A 21,445-nucleotide genomic window follows, 5' to 3' on the forward strand; every position below is an offset into this window, starting at 1 on the left:
CCTTTAGAATCCGCCAATAGACGAAGCACAAGCCCTAGAGAAGCAAAAGGAAACCAGATAAAGATCAGCATCACTCATGGTCTCCCTCAAAGCATTCATTTTAAGGCGATTTGCGTCGTTTCTTTTTATCCGCGTCATCCACCAAATCACCATGTCTCTTGTGCCCATTCTCCAGCCTTAGCCGTTTCTTTTGAGGCTTGCATGCAATTTGTGATTCACCGTCATTCGACACGAGACTGTCGCGCTTGCGTTTATCCGCTTTGGGGTTTTCTTTCCTAAAACGTTGCTCCTCCTTGATTTTCAGCCGTCGCTGGACTTCTGCTGAGATATCCTCTGTTCCAAGCCACGTCGACGTGAACTCTCCTTCTTGCTCGGTTATTGGCTGAGAAGGAGATTCACGGTGTCTCTTGGGGGCTCGTTCTTCTTCTGTGGGGTCAGGACGGGCTGTGTCGTTGTCCCGAGAGATTCTGCGTCTTTTTTTGCGAATGTTCGCCTCTGTGTCAGTGGATTGTGTGGGGTTGGAGGAACTGGAGGAACTGGAGGCTGGGAGTGTAGCGTTTTCTAAGGCTGTCATGTCAATTTCTGTTTTTATTGCTTGGTAAAGGTGGTGTAGGTTGCTTTCTTGCGTCTGGGGTAGGAGTTTGATAGGACTTACTGCTCATCTAAAGAAGTGTCAGTCAGTTATGGGATCAAAGAAAGAAAATCGGGCACTACTCACAATATGTTTTCTAGCTATCTTCAGCTGGTTCATCGCCAGTACTGTTTTGTTCACCATTGACGAGACGGTCTGGAAACCATTGACCTCTGGAGCAATCTGGTCCTTCACCATGCTTAGCATATCAAGGTGAGAGCAGAGGAAGGCCTCATGACGGGAGAAGATCTGGTCGCAAAGAAAGAGCCGGTCAGTTACAGTGCGCCTGAGAATGTCCATATTTTCAGTTTGCGCCTTGCGCAACAAAAGCGTACCTCTGACCAAGGGACTGGCGGGTCATTTGCATTGGACTTGATCTTTGAATTAGCCTTTGAATGGGCATGCGAATCACCGACGACTTCGTCCTCCGCTGTAGGATTCATGGTGGGCTTAAAGTTGGCAGTCATGGTGAAGTTGAAGATCGGCAGCTACTCCGCGCCAAGAGTTCGGCTTTGCAGATGACGCGCTTCCGGGCTTTAACTACACGACAGAGAGTAGGAAAGAGTAGAAGAGAGCTATTCAGTTGTATATCCTACCTAGGACTTGTTATTCAATCTGATTCTATTGTCTATATTGTTCGTTTGTGTATTGTCCCTATCCCACTCGGTCCTCTGATGCGTTTCTCTTAGGAAAGATGCAAAAAGAAGCGAACCACTTGAAGGTGACCACGGCTTCTTGTTATTATTTCAATCTCATTGTACATTAATCGCAAGCTCCGACGCCATTCATCCATGCTCAAGACCTAATCATATCACCATAAACCCAGCTATTCAAGAAAAATAAGTCATATAGCGGAGAACGCTCTCTCATTACCAAGCACCAGCGTCAAAGTCAAATCGGGACAGGTCTTTCTGTGAATCTTCGACATCCTTCTTTGCTTTCATGCGCATGTAGAAGATCGGACAGTCACGGGATGAGCAGATGACCTCACAGTGAAGACTACCTTGGCACCGCTGGCACTGAGTCCACAGACGTCCGAATCGGACCTCTAGATCAGAGACCTTGGTGAGGGTTTTTGTGTAAAGTTCACCGAGGCGGGGACGGCAGTTAGAGCAGACAGCACCGTCCATCTCTTCCTTGCTGACAAGAGGCTTCTTGCAGCCCATGCAGGTCTGGGTCTTCTTAGCGAACTTCATCAGTCCGCCCAGGTTTGACGCCGCTTTGGTGATAGACCGTGTGTGCTCGCCAGTGAGCAACTGGCCCGCCTTCTTGCCCAATATGGGTTCGAAGATACGGTTGAGTGGGTTTGTCAGCTGGTTGTCGAGGTAGTACTTAGTGTCAATGGGGATGTTGTTTTCCAGAACGTAGATGGGATCTTCTGCTCGTTCATAGCCCTTGGAATCACCCGCACCCTTGATCATGACGTAGGCCACACGGTCACCAAGTGTTGGCGCAGAACCTGCGTCACGCTTGTGCATGCGTTCAGCAAGTTCGACGTGTGCCTGCTTGCCTGCGTAGTCCTCCTTGCGTTTCGACAGCGCTTTTGTGATGACTAGTTTCGACATATCGATCTTGTTTTGGAGCAGATCTGAAATGGTGGATTTGACGTAGCTAGATATTATGTTAGTTTCTTGATAGCTTTATTTTGGGGATATATCAACTTACTCTTGCGCACCATCAACATCTCGGTCAATCAGAATTTTGTTCAGCACGGTTTCAATGACATTTTGAACCATCAGGCAGTTATCACGCCGGACGGTCTCAATACCCTTTGTGTCCATCTTGTCAGGTTTGTCGGGGTTTGTCCAGTATAATCCAGCGTATCGCTTCTTGTTGATCAAAAGATAAGGGAAGTATACTTTCTCGAATTCAAGCTTGATGGGCGCAACGAATTTGGAAGAAACAAATTCTGCTGCTTCTCGGCCAAGCTTCATTGCATCTGCTAGTTCAGTGACGCCAAATTTGACCATGACGGAGTCGGTGTCACCATAGATGACTTCAGCATCGTGAGAGTAACCGTTGGCGATGGTGTACCGTGATTCTACCTCTTGTTTTGTCTTCTCAATCATCTGACGGCCGTAACTCGTCGTACTACTGGCAATGGGAAGACAAGGCAGTTTACCCACCGTGGCACCTGTCAGACCGTAGACACTGTTTGCGCTGACCTTCAAAGCGAGTTGACGACCGTTCAGCACTGCCTTTTTGAAAGAATCGGTTTCGGTAGCCAACTCCTTCTTCGCACGCTTTCTTGCCGACAACAGCTCTTCGAGAATCTGGGACAAAAGTCCTTTGCGAACTTTGGTGGTGCAAAACATGTCTCCATTGGGAGTGACGATGTAATCGTCATCCTTCTTCATGTTCAACTTCTCAATACTACTCTTGTTGAGCAGGGTCGTGTAGCAAAGGTTGTGTGCTTGAATGATTGAGGGGTACAATGATGCGAAATCGAGGGTCGCGACGGGCACTGGATAGTACCCTCGCTTCGGCTCGATGACAGTGGCACCTTCGTAGTCCTGCTCATCCTGGGGCTTGGAATTGGGAATAACAAGTTGCTGCTCTCGAGCTTTCCGGAAAAGTTGACTGATGAACTTGACTTGTTGTCCTCGAGACAAAAGGAAATTAAACGGTACGCCCGTAACTCTTGCCATCTCTGTGTAATTGACCAGGCACATCAATTTGTCCATTAATCGTTGCGGCAGATATGCATCTTTCAGACAGTACACTGCCAGTCGTCGTCTCGAATCCGGGGTACCGTTGAACAGCTCAGTAATCATCGTGTGGTGAACGTCTTCCTTTTGCTCCTTCAAAAACTCCCAGGATACGGAATTAAGGGTATAACTTCTCAACTGGTGATCTCTCTGAACCAATTGGAGAAGATCAAGCTGAATTCTGCCGTTTGTATTCGTCTCCTTCGTGTCTCGATTGCCCATTTGCTTGCTCGAAAATTTTCCACTCTTAACCTCTGTCTTGAAACCTTTCAATCTGGTCCAATAGGGGAACCCAGTGCATTTCAAGTGCTTGGCGCGATCGAGTAGGTAAGGGAAATCGAAGTTGGCAATGTTGTATCCGATAATAACGTCAGGGTCCACCTTTTCCACGAAATCGCGCCAGGCGTCGAGCATCTTCTCTTCCTTTTGAAATTCCAGGATTTGGGTATTGACGATCAGACTACAGGTATCGAGGACAAAAACGTTTCTGATGAATGGTTTCGTCTCTCCGTATCGAGTAACAACATTGGCGATTTGGATGACGGGGTCCACGTTAGGCTCTGGGAAGATACCCTTTCGTCCGGCACACTCGATATCAAAGGAGAGAATGCGAAGAGGTGCCATTTTAGCCCATTCCCCATTGGGTGGATGAGCCACCATGTTGCGATAGTCGACAGAAGCTTCAATTTGGCAGTTGGACAATCGTTGACTCTGTCCAAGAAGACGATATTTCCCAGCCATCGCCTCGACCCAAGCCATTCCAGCCAGCCCAGTGTCAATCATGAAGCGCAAAAGGTATTGGATATTGTCAAACGTGAGGATTCCATCTCCACCTGTACCGGTCCACATACCCTTGTAGTTCATGCTTCCACTGCCAGTCTCCAACGCACCTCGCAATCGAGCGGCCAATTTGGGCTCAGTAACCGTAATCTTGATATAATAACTCTTTTGGTTCCCTTGAAATCCGTAGATGTTCTCGCGCATTGTGAGCTGCACAGACGAGATTGCAGTGAAGCCCTGGCCTAGCTTTTGCTCTAGGAAATGTTTGTAAGGGTCGCAATCGTCTTTGGTGAAGCTGACAGGAGCAGCGATGTAGAGGTAATGTTCAAAGCCGGTTACATGAAGGCAGACCGATTGTCCTCTCTATGAATATTGTTAGATACGAAAACTCAGCTGGTAGCGAATGTATTTACCTCGGTAACACCAAAGAGCCGAATGGCAGGTTTTCCCATCAGGAATGCTTCTTCCGCGTCAATCTGCTGGAAACAGATGTTTTCCGTGGCTTCGTCGAATTCACCAAGCGGGGGACGCTCCCATTGCTGGTCTTTCTCCGAGTTGTTCTCCTTCAAGTCGCCGATATCCTGCGTCAACTTTTCGAGCACCTCCTCCTCGAATTGACTTTTCTGTGGTTGACTTGAGCCAATCTTTCGGCGACTCATCTGCGATGATGGTGTGAACTGTACAGACGGTTCATTGTCGAGTTTCCGCTTTTTGAGAACGCTAGCAGATTTCAAGATACCGTTAGAGTTATTGACCGCGTCGCCCAGCACCCGCTTCTGGGGAGGGATGATAGCTTCAGGCATGACGGCAACTCCTAGACTGAGGTTCACGGAGTCACAGTCAACTTTGTGTGGAAACGATATGATATGAGAGTGGGCTCGTAAACTTGAGAATGTGTTGGGGTAACTCCTTGTGAAAGTCGCGCTGTCGCGCCTTCGACGTGACGTTTACGCGTGGGAGTCACGTGTGATAAGATAAGCTAAATTGAAACAAAGATTCGGGGCGATTTGATTGGTCAGAAGGTCCAGGGCATACCCATTTAGCTCTAGATATCTTTTTTTGGCTTCTTATAATAGAAGAGGTACCTTTTACCTTTTATTCAAATTAGAGGTATACATATGAAGAGCTACATTGAGTAGATAAGTATGGCATGCCATCATATACCCCCTCTTGAGGCCCACCAAGTCCACGAGTGCGGAAACGGATGACTCGCCTCCCTGTGCTTGGCATCGTATGAAGTCTTTGCCTACTTCTCCATTACGTCTATTTACGCATTCTCCTGAACGTACAGTTTCAGACTCTACTCAAAAGACCTGAGTCAATTTTGCCAAGATTCGCATGCCCCACGTCCAGAGACATTCTAGTAGAACCCGATGGAAGCAGCTTGAGACAATCATAGCCCCGCTAGGCTTCTGTGACATGTTTACATCTTTTTGATCTCAATCCCAACGTGGCATCTCCGCCCAAGGGATATTTGATACCTGTTTATTTCTGTCTTCTTTCACTTTTGCGGCGTCGTTCTTGATCAAGGAGCTCCCATCTTTTCACTGCGGGGCAACGATCAGAGCCTCCGGAGGGCATTACGATCTATATCGACTTGTGCGCCGGTCTTTCTTCTAGTTCATCTTCTTCTGTTCTTGAAATTATCTGTGTAACTCGCCTCTCATCGCCAATGACGCCAGCACAGCACTGATTCAAGTCTTCATTGCGGTGCTAATTGAATGAACAGTGTATCAATATGTCGATGTTTCGATCAGCAGCAGAAATATCATCAGACTCAGATTCTAACTCGGGTTCAAAAGAAAGTCAAGTTGAGGAATCTGGACCATCAACTCCTCGACATGCCACAGAGAATCAATCTCGCGACCTAAAAAAGGACAAGACCAAGCAAGTCCCGAAAGACTCTGGTTCTACAGATGCAGACTCTTCGATCTCTTTCAGCGATAGATCAACATTACCACAAGATCTGGCTGTGAATGTTGATCAACATGCAAATGTTATGACAGCCGCCCTCTTGGAATTTTACTGTCAGAGTCGGGCAGCAGACATCCTCAATGCTCAACAAGGCTCAAATAAACTGTTCAGCCGACACAGTCCCGAGGCTCAGTATCTCGGCAAGAAACTCTACAAATTCAAATCACAGTTCTTGTCGGCTCACGGTATCTTGGCCGACGGCATCGACAGAGAGGAAATGGGGCCAAATAGGCAAAGTTATCGGGATAACCTCGACTTGCTTAGTATATCTGCCCTCGAGGAGATGAATTTCCATGAACCCGATGCGCGGCCTTCCACAATTGGCTCCGGCGAGAACCTCGCCTTAATCACAAAGTCTTCAACAAGGAGACCCAGCGTTGAAGACGTGGAGAATCCTACTCTATTCCGGCGGAACACTGAACCAAATTTATCGTTTAGGAAACAGCTTCCTCCTCCTAATAAGGTGGATTTTCCAACCGTTCCCTTGAATCTCCCCAACCCTTCGATTTCCCTATTTGGCAGTTCGCCCGTAGGGGTTCCTCTTTTCCATTCTCCAACATCCCCACCGTACAATCAGCTATCAAGATATTCTGTCGAATTCCAGGAACTCAAGATCTTGGGTCGCGGGTCCTTCGGCGAAGTTTACCACGTCACAAACCATATCGACGGGCAAGACTACGCCGTCAAGAAAATCCCACTCAGCCAAAAGCGACTTGAGCAGCTGCAATCTGGGGGTCAAAATCACCTCGAGGTTATCATGAAGGAAATCCGAACGCTTGCCCGCCTTGAGCATACAAATATTGTTCGATACTATGGGGCATGGGTTGAGCAGGCCCATCACTCACACCTGCCTTCAACCGAATACCACCATTCTCACGCAGCATATGACAAGTCGCAGAATGACTCGCCTTCTCCAGATTCCCCAAATGAGTCAAGCATGGGGATTGTCTTCGGACATTCTGAAAATTCAAATCGCGAGTCTCAGTCAAGCTCTCTGTCTGAAGATCATAGTTTCACCGAGAGCATCCATGGCTGGGACAGCCACGCGACTACCTCGTCCCATCAGTGGAAGAAAGGTTCACGAAGGGGATTGTATGAGGAAGATGATGACATTGAATCCATCCCCCGCGATGGGAACACTTCTGTTGGCCAAACATCCACTTTCGGGGATACTGACGACATCTTTACTGATGGTCTGAGCCAAGATCAGTCTAAACTTCAAGTTCAACCCCGCTACCGGCCTGGTCAGCAACCCCCCGCAGTCATTCTTCACATCCAAATGTCACTCCACCCTATTTCGCTCGGCGCGTACCTGAACCCTCAAGCCAGTCCGAAGTATGATGAATGTTCACTCGCCAGGCGCCATTGCTTCCACCTCCTGCCCTCCCTAAAGCTCATAATGGACGTTGTTTCGGGCGTTGAGTACCTCCACTCAAAGGGAATTGTGCATCGCGACTTGAAGCCTGCAAATATCTTCCTTTGTGCACCAGAGACTAGCACAGCAGAGATATGCCTTGCGTGCAGCTCCACCGAAACTTCTCCTACCAAGTTCTGTCGTCCTCGCATCGGGGACTTTGGTCTCGTGGCAGATATCTCCCACATCAATGAGGCCTCACAGGGCACAATGACACCATACCGAGAAGGACCAAATATACAGCGGGTAGTCGGGACCGAGTTCTATCGTCCTCCAGCCAATCTATCTGCGTCCCAAAATGACCAGAGCTCGCCAGTGGATTACTTTGACGAATACAAGGTCGACGAAAAGCTCGATGTTTACTCGCTCGGCGTCATTCTTTTCGAAACTGTTTATCGTTTTAACACAAAGATGGAGAGACAATTCGTCTTGAGTGACTTGACTCGTGGGTCAGGCCGTGATCCATCCGAGCGCACCATTTTCCCTGCAGACTTCGCTGCCAAGATCGATTTTGGCTCGATCGTGCTGGACGATGGAATTTCGGTCGCGGATTCTCTCATGACATGTATCAAAAGAATGTTGGAACCCAAATCGCAGCACCGATGGAACTGCCAGGATGTCAAGGAACATTTGCGGGCGCTGAAGAAAGCCGTTCGCCGATTCGAGGAAACGCAGGAATAAATGCCTGAAACAAAGTCAAGGACCAATGAGCCTGAATTTTAATATCATATACCCAAACAACAATACAAATGCACAACTCTCCTCTATCAAACACACATTGAAGATCAGCATTCGGGCCTCGGTCAAGTAGCTCTCCCCGCATTTCTCACAGGCCGGGCTTGGTCTTCCCCGCTTAAAACCACCGTGTACTTCTAGTAATCAAATAATCAAAACATCCACACTACTAACTATCTAGCAATCTATTACTAAATACCATTTCATAATGGCCAAAATCCTCCGCCCTGCAACAGCTCCGTACAGCGAGCCCCTTCTCCCGCAACTAGACATCCGCAATCCCTACTATACAGACCTGCACCACAACCTGCGCACCACCGTGCGCGAATATATCGATATATACATCACCCCCTACGCCGCAGAGTGGGAAGAAGCAGGCCAAGTCCCCGAAGCCGTACGCCGGCACTATTGCAAGCTGGGCTATAGCATCGTGCACCCCCTCACGAGCGAGGAGGACTCAGCCGGCCTCTCTCTGCCTGGGAATGTGCCGCGCGAGAAGTGGGATACGTGGTGCTCACTTATTGTAACGGACGAGCTCACGCGCGTTGGATATGTCGGTGTGATTTGGGGGCTTGGTGGTGGTAATGGGATTGGATGTCCGCCTGTTGCGCGTTTTGGGAATGATGAGCAGAGGAAGAGGTGGCTTCCTGGTGTTGCGAGGGGGGATATTCGATTTTGTTTGGGGATTACCGAGCCGGATGGTATGTGGATGTTTACTTCAGAGGTATAACTATCTTCAGGATATGGGTTGCTGACTTTGTGTTTACTTTTTGCAGCGGGCTCTGATGTTGCCAATATCAAGACTACAGCCCAGCGGGATGGCAATCACTATATTGTGAATGGGGCGAAGAAATGGATTACCAATGGTATCTGGGCTGGCTATTGCACTGCTGCTGTTAGGACCGGTGGTCCTGGAAGGTCTGGTATCAGCTTGCTTGTTATTCCCTTGGCTACTGCCGGAGTGACTCGCAGGCGTATGCATAACTCGGGTGTGAATGCCAGTGGTGGGTGCTTCTTTCTCAATATGACCTGTGAAGAAAGACATCGCCAATCAACACAACTATAGGCTCAACCTTTATCGAGTTTGAAGATGTGCGTGTTCCTGTCGAAAACCTCATCGGCCAAGAGAACAAAGGATTTCCCCTTATCATGTCGAGTGAGTTGCCTTACCAAGGGTCTGAATTGGCTGCTAATATTTTCTTCAGACTTCAACCCAGAGCGCCTTACTCTGGCGTGTGCGTCATTGCGACTCTCCCGAGTTTGTGCCGAAGATGCCTACAACTACGCCATCCAACGCGAGACCTTTGGATCCCCACTGATTGAAAAGCAAGCAATTCAATCCAAGATCTTCAAATTCGGCCTCATGATTGAGCCAGCCTATGCCTTCATGGAACAGCTCGTGAACATCCTTGAACTTACCAAAGACCGTCCTTCCGACGACGTCAACATTGGTGGTATGACTGCCTTGCTTAAAGTCATGTCGACCAGGGCTCTGGAGAAGAGTGTTCGAGAAGCACAGCAGATTATGGGAGGTGCGGGCTATAACAAGGCTGGCAAAGGTGCTAGAATCGAGCAGATTAGTCGTGATGCTCGGGTTCATGTAGTCGGCGGCGGAAGTGAGGAGATTATGGCGGGACTGGCGCTGAGGGAGGAGACAAAGGCTATTCGCACTCGGAGAAAGGCACTTGAGAAGAGACAGTCTAAAGTATGAAAGAAAATACGAAGTCACTCATGGGTGAATGGGCTTGCACGAGTTTGTAGTTTATACCTAACCTAGAATTCATGCAGTGAATAGGGATAATGATAATGATGACTATATAAGGATAGAACACAAGCAGGCATTCTATCAACCTTATTAGACAGTATAAGGCTTTGCATTGATACCGAAGATCAGATGAGGCCTCTCAGCAGCAATCTTCAGAACAGTCTGCGCGAAGACCGAGTTCGCCCATGCGAACCAAGGACGGGTATAGTCCTTTATGTTGGCAACATTGATAGATTCGTGAACAAGCCCAAGCAAGCTAGAATTACGAACGAGATTGAGGTTTCCAATGATCTCAGCGTCGTCGTCAGAGGTCATAGCTTGAACAAGTAGAGACATGGGCCAGGCGTGCTCTAGACCGATATGTGGACCACCAATGCCGTGGAACTGTGTACCCACCAGATAATATGGATTGGAAGCCTTGTCGGTGATCATTTTGCGTGTATTCTTGTAGACGGGGTCTGATTTGTCCACAAAGCCGAGGTAGGGCAACGAGAGCAGTGAGGGGATGTTGGCATCGTCCATCAGAATACGCGACCCATACCCGTCAACTTCGAATGCGTAGACATCTCCATATTTGGGGTGTTTAACAATGCCGTGATCGCGAACTGCCTTGGCTAGCTTGATACCGCGTTCCTGCAGGTCCGCAACGAGACTTGGGGACCCACCGGCTGCCTTGATGACTTTCGCTGTCTTTTGGAGCTGTACGGACATCATAGCGTTGGGCGGAATGAAGAATCCCAGGATCGTAGCGTCATCACTGGGGCGGAATGCGCTGCGAATTAGGCCAGTCTCGCTATTTAGCGGGTTGCCAACACCAGCTAGGTTGAGGGTCTCAGTGCCAATGGTAGTCTCTCGTTGAAACGTGTACTGATTTTGGACGAACTGGCCCTGAGTATTGAATGTGGGCTGAGACTCCGCGTCGATGGTCTCTAGCACAGTTTGCACCGCTTTATACCAGCGGTCGGTCAAGAACTCAGTTGAACCAGTATTTTCGTGGAACTCAGTGCCTAGCTGTAGGAAATGGGCCAGAGAGTCAAGTTCATACTTGCACTCAAATACAAAAGAACTGTCATATGCAGGATGCACAGTGTCTTTTTGGCTACTGGCTTCTGGCTTGATGCCGCTGAGAGCCGGTGGCTGGAAAGCATTGCAATAGGGCGACTGGATGACAAACTCGGACTGAGTGTTGATTGCACCTAGTATCAGCGAGTAAAGACTCTCGTCCTTAGCAGCTAGTTTCTGGTAATTTGTGAGCTGGTTGGTTGAGTCACGCAGCCACTCGGCGTTGATATCGCCCGTCACGACGAAGGTCTGCACTCCGGTCCATTGCGCGCCGGATCGCTTGGCATTGGTGCCGGATGATGTCGATCCGTTTGTATGCCAACGAATTGTAGTGTCTAAGGTATTTGGAAATGCATTTCGGAATAGCTGGGCAAGATCTTTATCGACTAGGCGCGAGGTGATATCGTCAATGACCTTCTCCACCGCGGGCGATGAGAATGTCCGACATGGTTCCGCAGGTCGCTGAAAGGGAAGATTCAAGGGACCACCACTATAGGGAGCGCTGTAATATTGAAGTTTTGTTTAGCGAATACTTGACATATCTCAATGGGGGTATTGACACTCACTGCGGTGTTGATGCATAGGAGGTATAGTCTGGGCAGGCACGTCGCAAGATGGCTGGGTCGTCTCTGTCTGGGAGAGCGCTGGCCTGAAGGCCCAGCAGAGCGATTGCGAGCGCCGTAAGAATATTCATGGCGCAAATGTCAAATAGGAGGAAAGTGATGGACAGACTTGCACTGCTATAAGGAAGAAGGCCGGGGTTAATAAGAGGGGATGTGTGTCGATCTCAACCGGACAGGGATACATTCCACTGCACACATACAAATTCTCCGTGGCCGTTTAGGAGTACATTTTGACATATAATATAGAAACCTTGAGGTGATTCGCTCGGAGAACTAAATACCGCGCGAAATTGAGGTGACATCGCGCTACGCACGATGACACCCTTCCCCGCATAAAGTGCGGAGAAGATCGACGTCGCGGCATTTCCTTGTTGGGTTTATATACTTGACATGAGCTGGACGTATGCTTTAGTATTGGATATCTATGCTCTCAGAAAGCCACCTCAATAATACTATAGAAATCACTTCTTCCCAAAGAACGACATGATATTACCCTGCCCCGCAGCTTTGCCAGCCTTCCCTTTGGGAACATTGACCGCAGGCTTCTTCTTAGGCACCGGCTCATCCTCGGAGAAAGACTCCCACGTCGCCTCTTCCCGGGTAACTGCAACAAATTAGTATACGACAAACGAAGGGGCCTCAGCGGGTTGCACGGACCTAAGTATCCTTCTTCATCCTTGACCGTCTTCTTCTTCATTACTTGCCGCTTGCCTCGCCGCCGCCCGCCCTGTATAGTCACTTCTTCTTTAAGTTCAGCTGGCTTGGATGGTGGCGGTTGCTCAACAGGCGTGGGCTCCCGTGGCTCCTCATCGGCATCAGGCATTTCCTCATCTGGATCCATGTCAGTTCAATATTTCCTCAAGGTGCAATTTGAGATGAGGACATACCGGCAGCCTCGTCATCATCATCGTCCATCATCTTCTTGAGCTTTTCCTCGCGCTCTTTCCTGTTTTCGCGGGTTCCTGCTGCTACTTTATCGGTAGAATCAGGGAACAATTCTTCTGCTTCTTCTTCAGAGGCTACAAGATGTTAGCTAATGCATCAATCTAAGTGGGGCGAACTAACCATCTTCTGCAAGAGGTGTGGCCTGTAGTCAAAGTTAATAGAACAAGATCAGTAAGAGAAAAAAAGATAATATTAATAGAATGCAGCACGGGTGAGGGCACGAACCGCTTCTGCGGGGGCTGGCGTCTTTGTCTTTGGCTTTGCCTTGGCGAAAGAACTGAAAATATTGCCTTTCTGCTTGGCCGGCGCAGCTTTACCCGAAGGCTTCGAGGATGACTGGGAGTTGGTAGCAGAGGGTGGCTCAGACATCGGTTTGTCCAACTTAGTAGCTTCCGCTTTCGCTGGAGATGCTTCTTGCTGCAGTGGCCGTTTAGAGGGTACCATTGACTCAGTCGAAGGCTTCAATGCCTTGCCAGCCGGCGCCTTCGCAGATGGGGCTGCAGGTGGTGGTGGTGGGTGCGCGCCAGTCCTCCGCTGGAAGATAGATAAACATTAGATCATGATAGACCCGTCGAAGTAATGAACGACCTACCCTGACATCTCGATTTTGAATCATACCCCATTGCTTGCCACACTCCAATGGATCCTCCTGCCCGTGTGTCCTCGCAATCTCCCGACTGGCATCAACCAACACATTCAAATCCGGGAGAGTTGTAGCCTCAAGACTGTAGACATGAATTGTAGATATCGACTGGAATGTTGCTTTCGCATCTGGTCGATTCCTTCAATAATCAGTTCATCACCGAGACGAATCTGCGTACCTTCAAGGTCTTCCTCGCGTGCTAATATAATAGAGGTAGTGCGAATTGAGTCTGAGGCATCCTCGTCCGGCAACGAGCCGGTCGAGTAGGGACTACTCTGCATCATTTCATCTTCATCGTCCGCATGGCCGTTCGTAGGGGTCGGTTCGGGCGCTTTCTGGATACCGGAGATGACGTAGGTTGCGTGGACGGTTTTTGGCTTCTTCGCGTTCTCATTGCGATGGAATTCAAACAGGATACTATGCAACAGAGTATCAATATCAGCTCCAAATCCAATACCCATTGTTGCGAACGTAGAACATACTGTTTGGCCCGATCGGCGTGTACTTTCAACGCGCGGCTCAATAAGCGATACGTGACCTAATTCTAGTAAGCTCCTGCTTGTCTGAAGAGTGTGAGAAAATCTTACAAGACGCCGCTCATTGAGCACATTTTCAGCCAGATACAACTTCGAATCCATAGTTGCTTTGCTGTTGAAGTGCAAGTTGCTCCGACGCGTGCTCAACCACTTAACGCGTATCAGTCAGCGGGTCTTGGCATTTGCGGTCTCCTCAGGCGACTTACTACCCACTTACAATTCTCCTTTTTCGGTTGCCTTCACCGGGTGAGTCCGGTTAGAATTTCTACAGAAAAGAGCTCCGGAGCTCAGGGCTTGGGCCTCAATTCAATGGATCAGTCGTTCGAGCTACCCGACTCCACCGATTGGTTGGAAACGCCACTTTCACTACTTGCGCCGTTCGAATCCTCATTACGATGTCAAGTCTGCAAAGACTTCTTCGATAATCCTGTTATTACTTCCTGCAGTCATACATTCTGCTCGTTATGTATTCGCCGTTGCCTCAGCACCGAAGGCAAGTGTCCGGCGTGTCGGAGCTCCGACCAAGAGCTCAAACTGCGTCGCAATTGGGCAATGCAGGAACTCGTCGACGCGTTCAAATTGGCACGGCCTAGTGTTCTCGATCTTGCGAGGAGGGAAAATGTGCGCCTGGCTAGAGAAAAGGAGGATATAGAGGAGCCAACCCAAAAGAAGCGGAAAGTCAATCGGGTGGAAGAGGAGGAGGTACAGGTCCCAGAAATAAATTCGCAAGGCCGACGGACTCGCTCCCAAATGTCCATAAATAGCTCCGCACAAGAGCGAACGGTTCCCCGGGTCGTGCCTGAGATCATCGAGGACAGTCAGGACGATGAAGAATATATGCCTGGTATGACACTTTTATCATATAAAAACCTGACCCGTCTAATCCCCTCGCAGAGAATGGGTTGGTTGCTTGCCCAATATGCTTTCGCAAAATGAAGGAAGAGGCAGTGTTTCCACATCTGAACATACACCAACAGGAAGAAGAAGCGCCTAAGAAAACCCCTACAAAGGCAGGATCTTTCGGGTATGTTAATTCTATTACATGTCTAGAACATGGCGCTAATTGGAGAAAAATTGCATTACAGGTCATCAAAAGGCATATCCCAAAGAGGCCTTACCCTCCCCAGCAAGCAGCCCGAACGGCTTCCGGCTATAAACTACTCCATATTAAAGGATAACTCATTGCGGAAAAAGCTCCGGGATCTCGGGATCCCAGACTGGGGGCAAAAACAGCTGTTGCAGAGACGTCATACCGAGTGGATGAACTTGTGGAATGCAAACTGCGACTCCAAACACCCCAAATCTAAGCGGATATTGCTCCAGGAACTGGACATTTGGGAACGCACACAGGGTGGGCATGCGACGGCGCCGTCACGATTCACAACCTCCAATAATGTGATGCGCAAGGACTTTGATACCAATGAGTGGTCAAGCAACCACGACGATGACTTTAAGCGTTTGATAGCAAATGCGCGTAAAAAGAGTGAGGCCCAAGTACGATCGACTATCCCTGGCGCATCTCCGTCTTCATCTAGACAGAAGGAATCACAACCCCAGCAGGATACTGGATTACCGGTGAATGATGCACACGTTGAGTTCAGCGCAGACACCGATCCTAATTTTGTCATTAACCTATCTGGGTGATTTCAAAAGAAGCCACATTGAACTCGAATTGAGAAGCACCCAGAAGAGTAAACTGTTCATTCACGTAAGGCAGATATCTCTCCCACAATTTGGAGGATCTCAGTTTGCTTGCATCGGGCGATCCTCGACGGACATGTTAGAGAGCCTGTCAATAATGTTATCTGCCAGTGCCGAGTCCGCATCTTCGGCCGCACGTGCTCGGCGGGAAGCCTCATCGGAGGCTTGCTTGACACTGTCCAGTTCGGCAAGTCTGCTCTCGACGAGTGCCTCTCTCTCGCTCGTCTCCATTGCCGCAAGCTCATCATCAATCTCTCCCTCGTCAATGACTGGCCCAGCCTCGTTCATGACGCTTCCGACCTCATCCACCTTGGCCATCTCTTCCCGCAATTCTTCAACAATGTCCTCAACCCTCTCGGCACCACCGATCTGAGTATGTAGACTGCGAAGCACACCAGTGCTTGACTTCATGATCCGCACCATCTCCACCTGGTCTGCAGCTTGCTCGATCTTTGAATAAACCTCATCAAGCTGTATGAGAGTGGTAGTTCTGTCCTGGAGGTTCTTTTCAGCCATTTTCCTGGAACGCACGGCGGACAGCGCTGATATGCGGTTCTTGTTCGCCAAGGCCGTCTTCGCAGACGCGGTCAGCTCAGCGATCTTTGCTTTCAGGCTTGTGACCTGTTTCAACATAGTCAACTGCAAGGTCTTGATGGATGCAATAGTTGTGTCCTGTTGGGTGATTTCCGCCGATTCATCTGCCGATTTGAACTTAATTGTCTAGCCATCAATCAGTCAATATCTGGGTATCCTGGCCATATTATATAGTCCAACTTACCTTGCCATCATAGGCAATAGCACTGCTATCGCGGGACAAATAAAGCAACAGGACATCAAAATCTGCGTCTGATAATTCCGTAGCTTCGTTCAGTATGGCCGCAAACTCTTCAACAAACATTTCCCTAGAGTAAATAAGGTCAAGCTTGGATGATTTGCCGCCTGTGGCTTTCTTAACCGCTAGGTCTGCCGCTTCCTGTAGGTTCTCTATCAAGACCAACTCCTGCACCTGCAGCTTCGGTGCTGAATCGCTATCGGAACCCACAACGAAGCCTTTGAGCTGTCGAGCTCCCCAGCTCATAACATTCCAAGGACTCAGAACCCCGGGATCAATTAGCTTCCACTGACTTTTCTTTTGCAGAAGCCCAGCAGTTGTCTTGTAAATTGGTAATGGAATCATTGAATTCTTGCGCACTGCCTCATCCTGTAAACCTCATTAGTTAGCTTAACAGCTCTGTCATCCAAGGGGAAGATAATAGACCTACAAATACAGTACCCAGAGCTGCGGGTCTCCCCCACTCCGGACTCTCTAAATCTCGGAGCAGCGATTCATCCGTTCGCAGAATTAGATGGTCTGTCTTCTTTCGTTTCAAGGGTGCTCCGCTCTCAGCTGATATGGTCGAGCCGGAACGTACCCGCACACCGCGTGACGAGGTATAACCGCGCTTTGCGGCTCGGTTGAGTGCATGTTCCCATGCGGCGACGTTAACAGCGTAGCCGTCGGGGTTTGTTTTCTTCTGAGGTGTGAAATCAGAGTATAGGGAGGGTAAACGGTTCCTAAGGACATAACATCGAGGTAAGCATGGTATCCTCTCTTCTGTTTAGGACTCGGTTTTTACCTTCGGAATGCTTCCTCATGAGTGAGGATATATTTCAGTAGTTCGCTCATCATGCAAGGGTATGTTGAGGAGGAATGATATGACCCGCTGTAAGCAGATAATAATAGGCCAAGTTGTCTCGGAGACAAAGCAGATAGCGCAACAGCTTTATCGATAAGCCCCACGTGACGCGTCCGAATGTGATGCTTAGCAGTTCTACGACAATCAAAGGATGCCTAAATTTATGTTTGGACAAGCTTGTATTCTATGGCTATATGCTATGGTGAGGTATTAAGGCTGTAGTGAGTCTAAGCTCGTTCAAAGTCATCATTGGGTGTTCCCTCAGAGTCCAGAGGCCCCTGCGTCGTGTTAAAGGCTCCGGTATCTAGCTGCACAGGATGCCCGACTAGAGACCGGCGATGATGGCGCATGTCGAGCTTCTCGCTGGTCTCTTCGGTGTCCAATGGATCCTCACTAGCCGGTGCATCTCGGGCATCGAATCCCCTCGATTCAAGATATTCAACCTTGACAGCATGGCGCAGATTGTCAACGAAGCTCTGCATCTCAGGCATAGGGAACACCCCGTCAGCCTGCAAGACGTCAGCATAGAGAAGCTCAGCTTCTTCCAGACAGGCCGAGGCTAGGGTTGGATGTCCAGATTTGAGCCATTGATCAGCAGCAAGGATGCTCCACATGCCGGCTTTCCGGCGACGTCCACCCCATTTCGCTGCACCAACTGGTGTCTTGGAAGCATAGCAAGCTGCTACCCTTTCAGTGTATAGAATATGACCCACTGAGCCCACAAGACCAAAATCCATGACCCGCATGGCCCATTTGGCTGCGCTCTCGGTAGCTGACCCGCCACGAGACTTGAGGAGTTCAACCGCTAGGGATAAACAACGCAGTGCGTGTGGCGCATCTGAACAACGTGTGAGATAGGAGTAACAAGCAGTCTCGAACATTTGGTCGACGCTCTCAAGCTTGATTTTGGCTGATGTGGCCAATGGATTTAAAAGCATGCTAACAGCGCACATTTCGTGCGCACCAGCGTGATACTTCCAGGCTTTGTCGTTACCATAATCCGATCGAATCATATCGTATGTAGACGCAGCTAACTTCCAATCGCGGAGCATGAACGCGAAGTCCGCCATCTTTCGCAAGAGAGCCTCCGGGGAGTCTGGACTATAAGAATGTTGTGCTGGATCGTAGTTCCCGCCGTTGCCCCCAGACGAGCCTCCGATACTTGAACGTGAGCTTGAACCGAAGCCAGCCCACCGCCGAGACATCGACATAAATCTGCCACTTATACCACGCCTCCGAGATGCAACCTGGTCGTTCCAGACAGCTACTTTATTTTCCATGAAGGGAATGACGGACTGCACCACAAGTTCTCGGATGAATGCCCTAATCGCAGTAGCATCGGAGCCAAAAAGATATGGCGTGCCATCAGTGCCGAGATCAACCAAGGCTTCTAGCAGGAAGTTAGTTTACGTCTGTTTGTGTAGTAGCGAACACTTGCCTGCTTCACCTGCCCCCGACAGATACTCCGACGGCGAGAGCCATTCGCACCGGGGAACTTGCATGCTATCATCGTCTGTCACCACACACTGGCTGCTCCGAAGTCTTAAAAGATGGCAATGTAGCCCAAAGTGCCGCTTCATCTGATCATAAAGCTTGATAGATTCTGTGATATCGTCTCGTTCTTCGTCATGAACTAAAACGTAATAACGAAGATACTCCTGGTTGATCCAGTCGGGTAGCTGTTTGTCTCCAGTGGTACCATCAGCATAGAGCTGCCTGAGTGACTCCAAAGGAGCTGGGTTGCGCGAGCTGATGGCTATTACATTGGCTACTGGGTGGCCAAATGTCTCGTGGGGAGCTGTAGGTGCCGAACACAGCAGTTGCTGCAAAAACGACTTGCATAATGGGGTTGTTGCAGGGAATCCCAGAACATCCTTTGTCCGTACCGACGCACCAAGCATGTCATCTGAAGAGTCTAACTGCTTGGTCAACAACTCTTCAATCTGCGCCAGGGGCCCAGAGTCTCGACTAGCCGCAGCCCTACCGATCGCTCTGAAATCAACAAAGGACACTCCAAAATCCTCCCATGCACGACTCGAGCCTATACTATCCCGGATCACCACCTTTCCGGAAACTGTTTCTCCAAAGGGCCGCACCAACTCCCAAAATCCCCCTTTGAATCCCTTGCTCCTCACCAAATTATCGGTATCCTCCGAAGCATGGACTGCGATCGTCGGTGAGAATGACCGGATAATTAATGATCTTATATCTTCTGAACCATCGGACTTTCCATCGAAAGCAGAACCGATTGATGACCTTGCTAACTGTGGGGTGGAAGATCTTCGAGAGCGCGAGTGCGACGAGCCAGATCGTATTGGTAAGTCGGCGATCGTGTTTGAAAGAGCTGTCGGCGAGGAGACGGTTTGGGATTCTGATAGTTCCGCATCTAAAGATTGATTTGTTTCATGTTCCCCATGGTATCGTGATGGTGATGTGGATGCGACTCGCGCAACGCCAGGGGAGAAGGACGGCGGAGGTTTAACCGGAGCAGCATCTCCGGGCGATGTCATGGGCGGACACCTGCTGCTTTTTGCAGATTTAAAGCGAGTGTAGTTGATCGACAGGCCCCATCGACTGGTAGATGAGATTGGAGGAGTTGTAATAGAGCGAGTGGGAGGTGACTGCCTCTATGTATGTATCACATGATCTGTAACTAGAGATAGGCAGAGTCAGCGCTCTGGTCACCACCACTGAGGGAAGGGGATTTTCACCGCTCTGCCGCTTGACCGCCCTCAAAGGCAGGAGATTAATTTATCATTGGGAAGTTTATCTTTTAGAAATACAAGCACAACCACGCTCTCGTGGATTTTCTTGTCAGAAAGAAGTAATTCTTCATAATCAATTTCTTTTCTGGGAGAGAATTAGGATCTTCTAGCAAGACGGTGGATACCTACAATTTGTTAACAATTAAGTCACTTTTATCACATCAACTACTTTATCGTCAAGAACTGCTCCCAAAACTGCTCTATATAAGTAAGCGGACGGATTTTCGTCACCGCCTCGTCGGTTGACAGGTTCTGTCATTCCTTCCATCAGTAGATCAACATCATCAGTCTTTCTCTGTAGGAAAAGGGATACTCATACAGCTGCATTATTCCATCACGTTCATCAAAAATCTACAGGAGGAGTCTTCCCCACGAGTGGCGTGAGGCAGATTGCGGTCTGACAACAACCACCTCTAGTTGACTGACAAAATCCACTGGCAACATGGAGAAGGTAGATAACTACCAGCCAATCAGTCGGAACGATAACACTGTCCGTATTCTACGAGCCTTCGACAATCACCTTCCGGCAGATGGCAGAGCCAATTTCATCCGCCATCTCCAGTCCCTACAAACAAACCAAGACATCCATGATCATGCCGAGTCCTTGGTAAACGGCCTGCTTGCGCCAATGAAGACGCTTCGCTCGACACCCACAATTTCCCCACGTGCTGGAATGGAAGACTCGATCGAGAATATTGCTTCGCAGTCGAGTGGATCGTTAGTAAGAGAAACTCGCCTTAAGGCAGAGTGCCTGAAGCGTGACGGCAACAGATGTGTTGTCACTAAGCGTGTCGATCTCCATTTTCTCTCAAAAAGTGACACCACTACTCCGGGAGCCATCACAGAATGCGCCCATATTATTCCTTTTTCATTGGCAACATGGCGAGATCAGCCCGAATCACACGCTGAAAACATCATATGGACAAACCTTATCCGACATTTCCCAGCACTCGAAACGAGAATCAGCTTTTCCCGGGATAATATCAATGATACCATGAATGCTATGACAATGACCCGTGATCTTCATCTCTACTTTGGCCATTTTTATTTTGCGTTTGAGGAGACTCAAGTGCCCAACAAATACAGACTACAAGTATACCGGCCAAATGTATTTTCTCCCCCTCTCCCTCGGACAGTCAAATTTGTGTCTCATGACCCACGGTATGCTCTTCCAAGTCCCGAACTCCTCAAGGTTCATGCAGCTGTCGCCCGTATTTTCCATGCATCTGGAGCAGCGGACCATATCGACAAAGCATTCCGAGATCTAGGAGAGACTAGTGTTTTAGCAAAAGACGGCAGTACCGATGTTTCAGCTATGTTGGCTGTTACCTCACTTGGTGTTCTCGGCTCACGCACTGGGGATATCCAGCAGACTCCAGCGACCTTCTCGGGTCCCAAAGCTCAAAGTGTTTCAAAGGTTCACAGTGGGTTGATTGAAGAAGAGGGTACTGATGAGGAATACACCGTGTGGTACTGAATGTTTCTTG

General features: G+C 49.1%; 10 protein-coding genes across 10 annotated transcripts; 4 read left to right on the forward strand and 6 right to left on the reverse strand.

The window, feature by feature from the left end:
* Positions 1-100: 100 nt before the first annotated feature.
* On the reverse strand, positions 101-1,098 carry N7518_002353 (uncharacterized protein; the record flags this gene model as incomplete). Its single annotated transcript, XM_057183281.1, has 4 exons — positions 101-561; positions 656-662; positions 719-880; positions 967-1,098. 4 exons carry the CDS (start codon positions 1,096-1,098, stop codon positions 101-103), a joined length of 762 nt encoding a protein of 253 aa, XP_057044731.1.
* A 402-nt stretch (positions 1,099-1,500) lies between these two features.
* Positions 1,501-4,922, reverse strand: N7518_002354 (DNA-directed DNA polymerase delta POL3; the record flags this gene model as incomplete). The annotated part of the gene is made up of 3 exons (XM_057183282.1): positions 1,501-2,242; positions 2,297-4,482; positions 4,533-4,922. 3 exons carry the CDS (start codon positions 4,920-4,922, stop codon positions 1,501-1,503), a joined length of 3,318 nt encoding a protein of 1,105 aa, XP_057044732.1.
* A 935-nt stretch (positions 4,923-5,857) lies between these two features.
* N7518_002355 (putative protein kinase) lies at positions 5,858-8,188 on the forward strand (the record flags this gene model as incomplete). Its single annotated transcript, XM_057183283.1, has 1 exon — positions 5,858-8,188. The coding sequence occupies one exon, from the start codon at positions 5,858-5,860 to the stop codon at positions 8,186-8,188; it is 2,331 nt and encodes a 776-aa protein (XP_057044733.1).
* Positions 8,189-8,450: 262 nt separating this feature from the next.
* N7518_002356 (acyl-CoA dehydrogenase family protein) lies at positions 8,451-9,953 on the forward strand (the record flags this gene model as incomplete). The annotated part of the gene is made up of 4 exons (XM_057183284.1): positions 8,451-8,943; positions 9,019-9,246; positions 9,309-9,398; positions 9,448-9,953. 4 exons carry the CDS (start codon positions 8,451-8,453, stop codon positions 9,951-9,953), a joined length of 1,317 nt encoding a protein of 438 aa, XP_057044734.1.
* A 144-nt stretch (positions 9,954-10,097) lies between these two features.
* N7518_002357 (glycoside hydrolase family 125 protein) lies at positions 10,098-11,763 on the reverse strand (the record flags this gene model as incomplete). Its single annotated transcript, XM_057183285.1, has 2 exons — positions 10,098-11,571; positions 11,636-11,763. 2 exons carry the CDS (start codon positions 11,761-11,763, stop codon positions 10,098-10,100), a joined length of 1,602 nt encoding a protein of 533 aa, XP_057044735.1.
* A 390-nt stretch (positions 11,764-12,153) lies between these two features.
* Positions 12,154-13,918, reverse strand: N7518_002358 (uncharacterized protein; the record flags this gene model as incomplete). The annotated part of the gene is made up of 9 exons (XM_057183286.1): positions 12,154-12,296; positions 12,350-12,523; positions 12,580-12,711; positions 12,758-12,779; positions 12,863-13,171; positions 13,230-13,408; positions 13,459-13,697; positions 13,763-13,818; positions 13,868-13,918. 9 exons carry the CDS (start codon positions 13,916-13,918, stop codon positions 12,154-12,156), a joined length of 1,305 nt encoding a protein of 434 aa, XP_057044736.1.
* A 207-nt stretch (positions 13,919-14,125) lies between these two features.
* rad18 (E3 ubiquitin-protein ligase RAD18) lies at positions 14,126-15,460 on the forward strand (the record flags this gene model as incomplete). Its single annotated transcript, XM_057183287.1, has 3 exons — positions 14,126-14,660; positions 14,711-14,840; positions 14,902-15,460. 3 exons carry the CDS (start codon positions 14,126-14,128, stop codon positions 15,458-15,460), a joined length of 1,224 nt encoding a protein of 407 aa, XP_057044737.1.
* Positions 15,461-15,559: 99 nt separating this feature from the next.
* N7518_002360 (putative vacuolar sorting protein SNF7 family protein) lies at positions 15,560-17,186 on the reverse strand (the record flags this gene model as incomplete). The annotated part of the gene is made up of 4 exons (XM_057183288.1): positions 15,560-16,237; positions 16,296-16,718; positions 16,780-17,071; positions 17,134-17,186. 4 exons carry the CDS (start codon positions 17,184-17,186, stop codon positions 15,560-15,562), a joined length of 1,446 nt encoding a protein of 481 aa, XP_057044738.1.
* A 234-nt stretch (positions 17,187-17,420) lies between these two features.
* Positions 17,421-19,703, reverse strand: N7518_002361 (TRAPP III-specific subunit 85 family protein; the record flags this gene model as incomplete). The annotated part of the gene is made up of 2 exons (XM_057183289.1): positions 17,421-18,583; positions 18,641-19,703. The coding sequence occupies 2 exons, from the start codon at positions 19,701-19,703 to the stop codon at positions 17,421-17,423; spliced, it is 2,226 nt and encodes a 741-aa protein (XP_057044739.1).
* A 697-nt stretch (positions 19,704-20,400) lies between these two features.
* Positions 20,401-21,435, forward strand: N7518_002362 (HNH endonuclease signature motif containing protein; the record flags this gene model as incomplete). The annotated part of the gene is made up of 1 exon (XM_057183290.1): positions 20,401-21,435. The coding sequence occupies one exon, from the start codon at positions 20,401-20,403 to the stop codon at positions 21,433-21,435; it is 1,035 nt and encodes a 344-aa protein (XP_057044740.1).
* Positions 21,436-21,445: the final 10 nt, after the last annotated feature.

This window comes from Penicillium psychrosexuale (genome assembly GCF_028828465.1).
Source record: "Penicillium psychrosexuale strain IBT 29551 chromosome Unknown utg000002l, whole genome shotgun sequence".
NCBI lineage: Eukaryota > Fungi > Ascomycota > Eurotiomycetes > Eurotiales > Aspergillaceae > Penicillium > Penicillium psychrosexuale.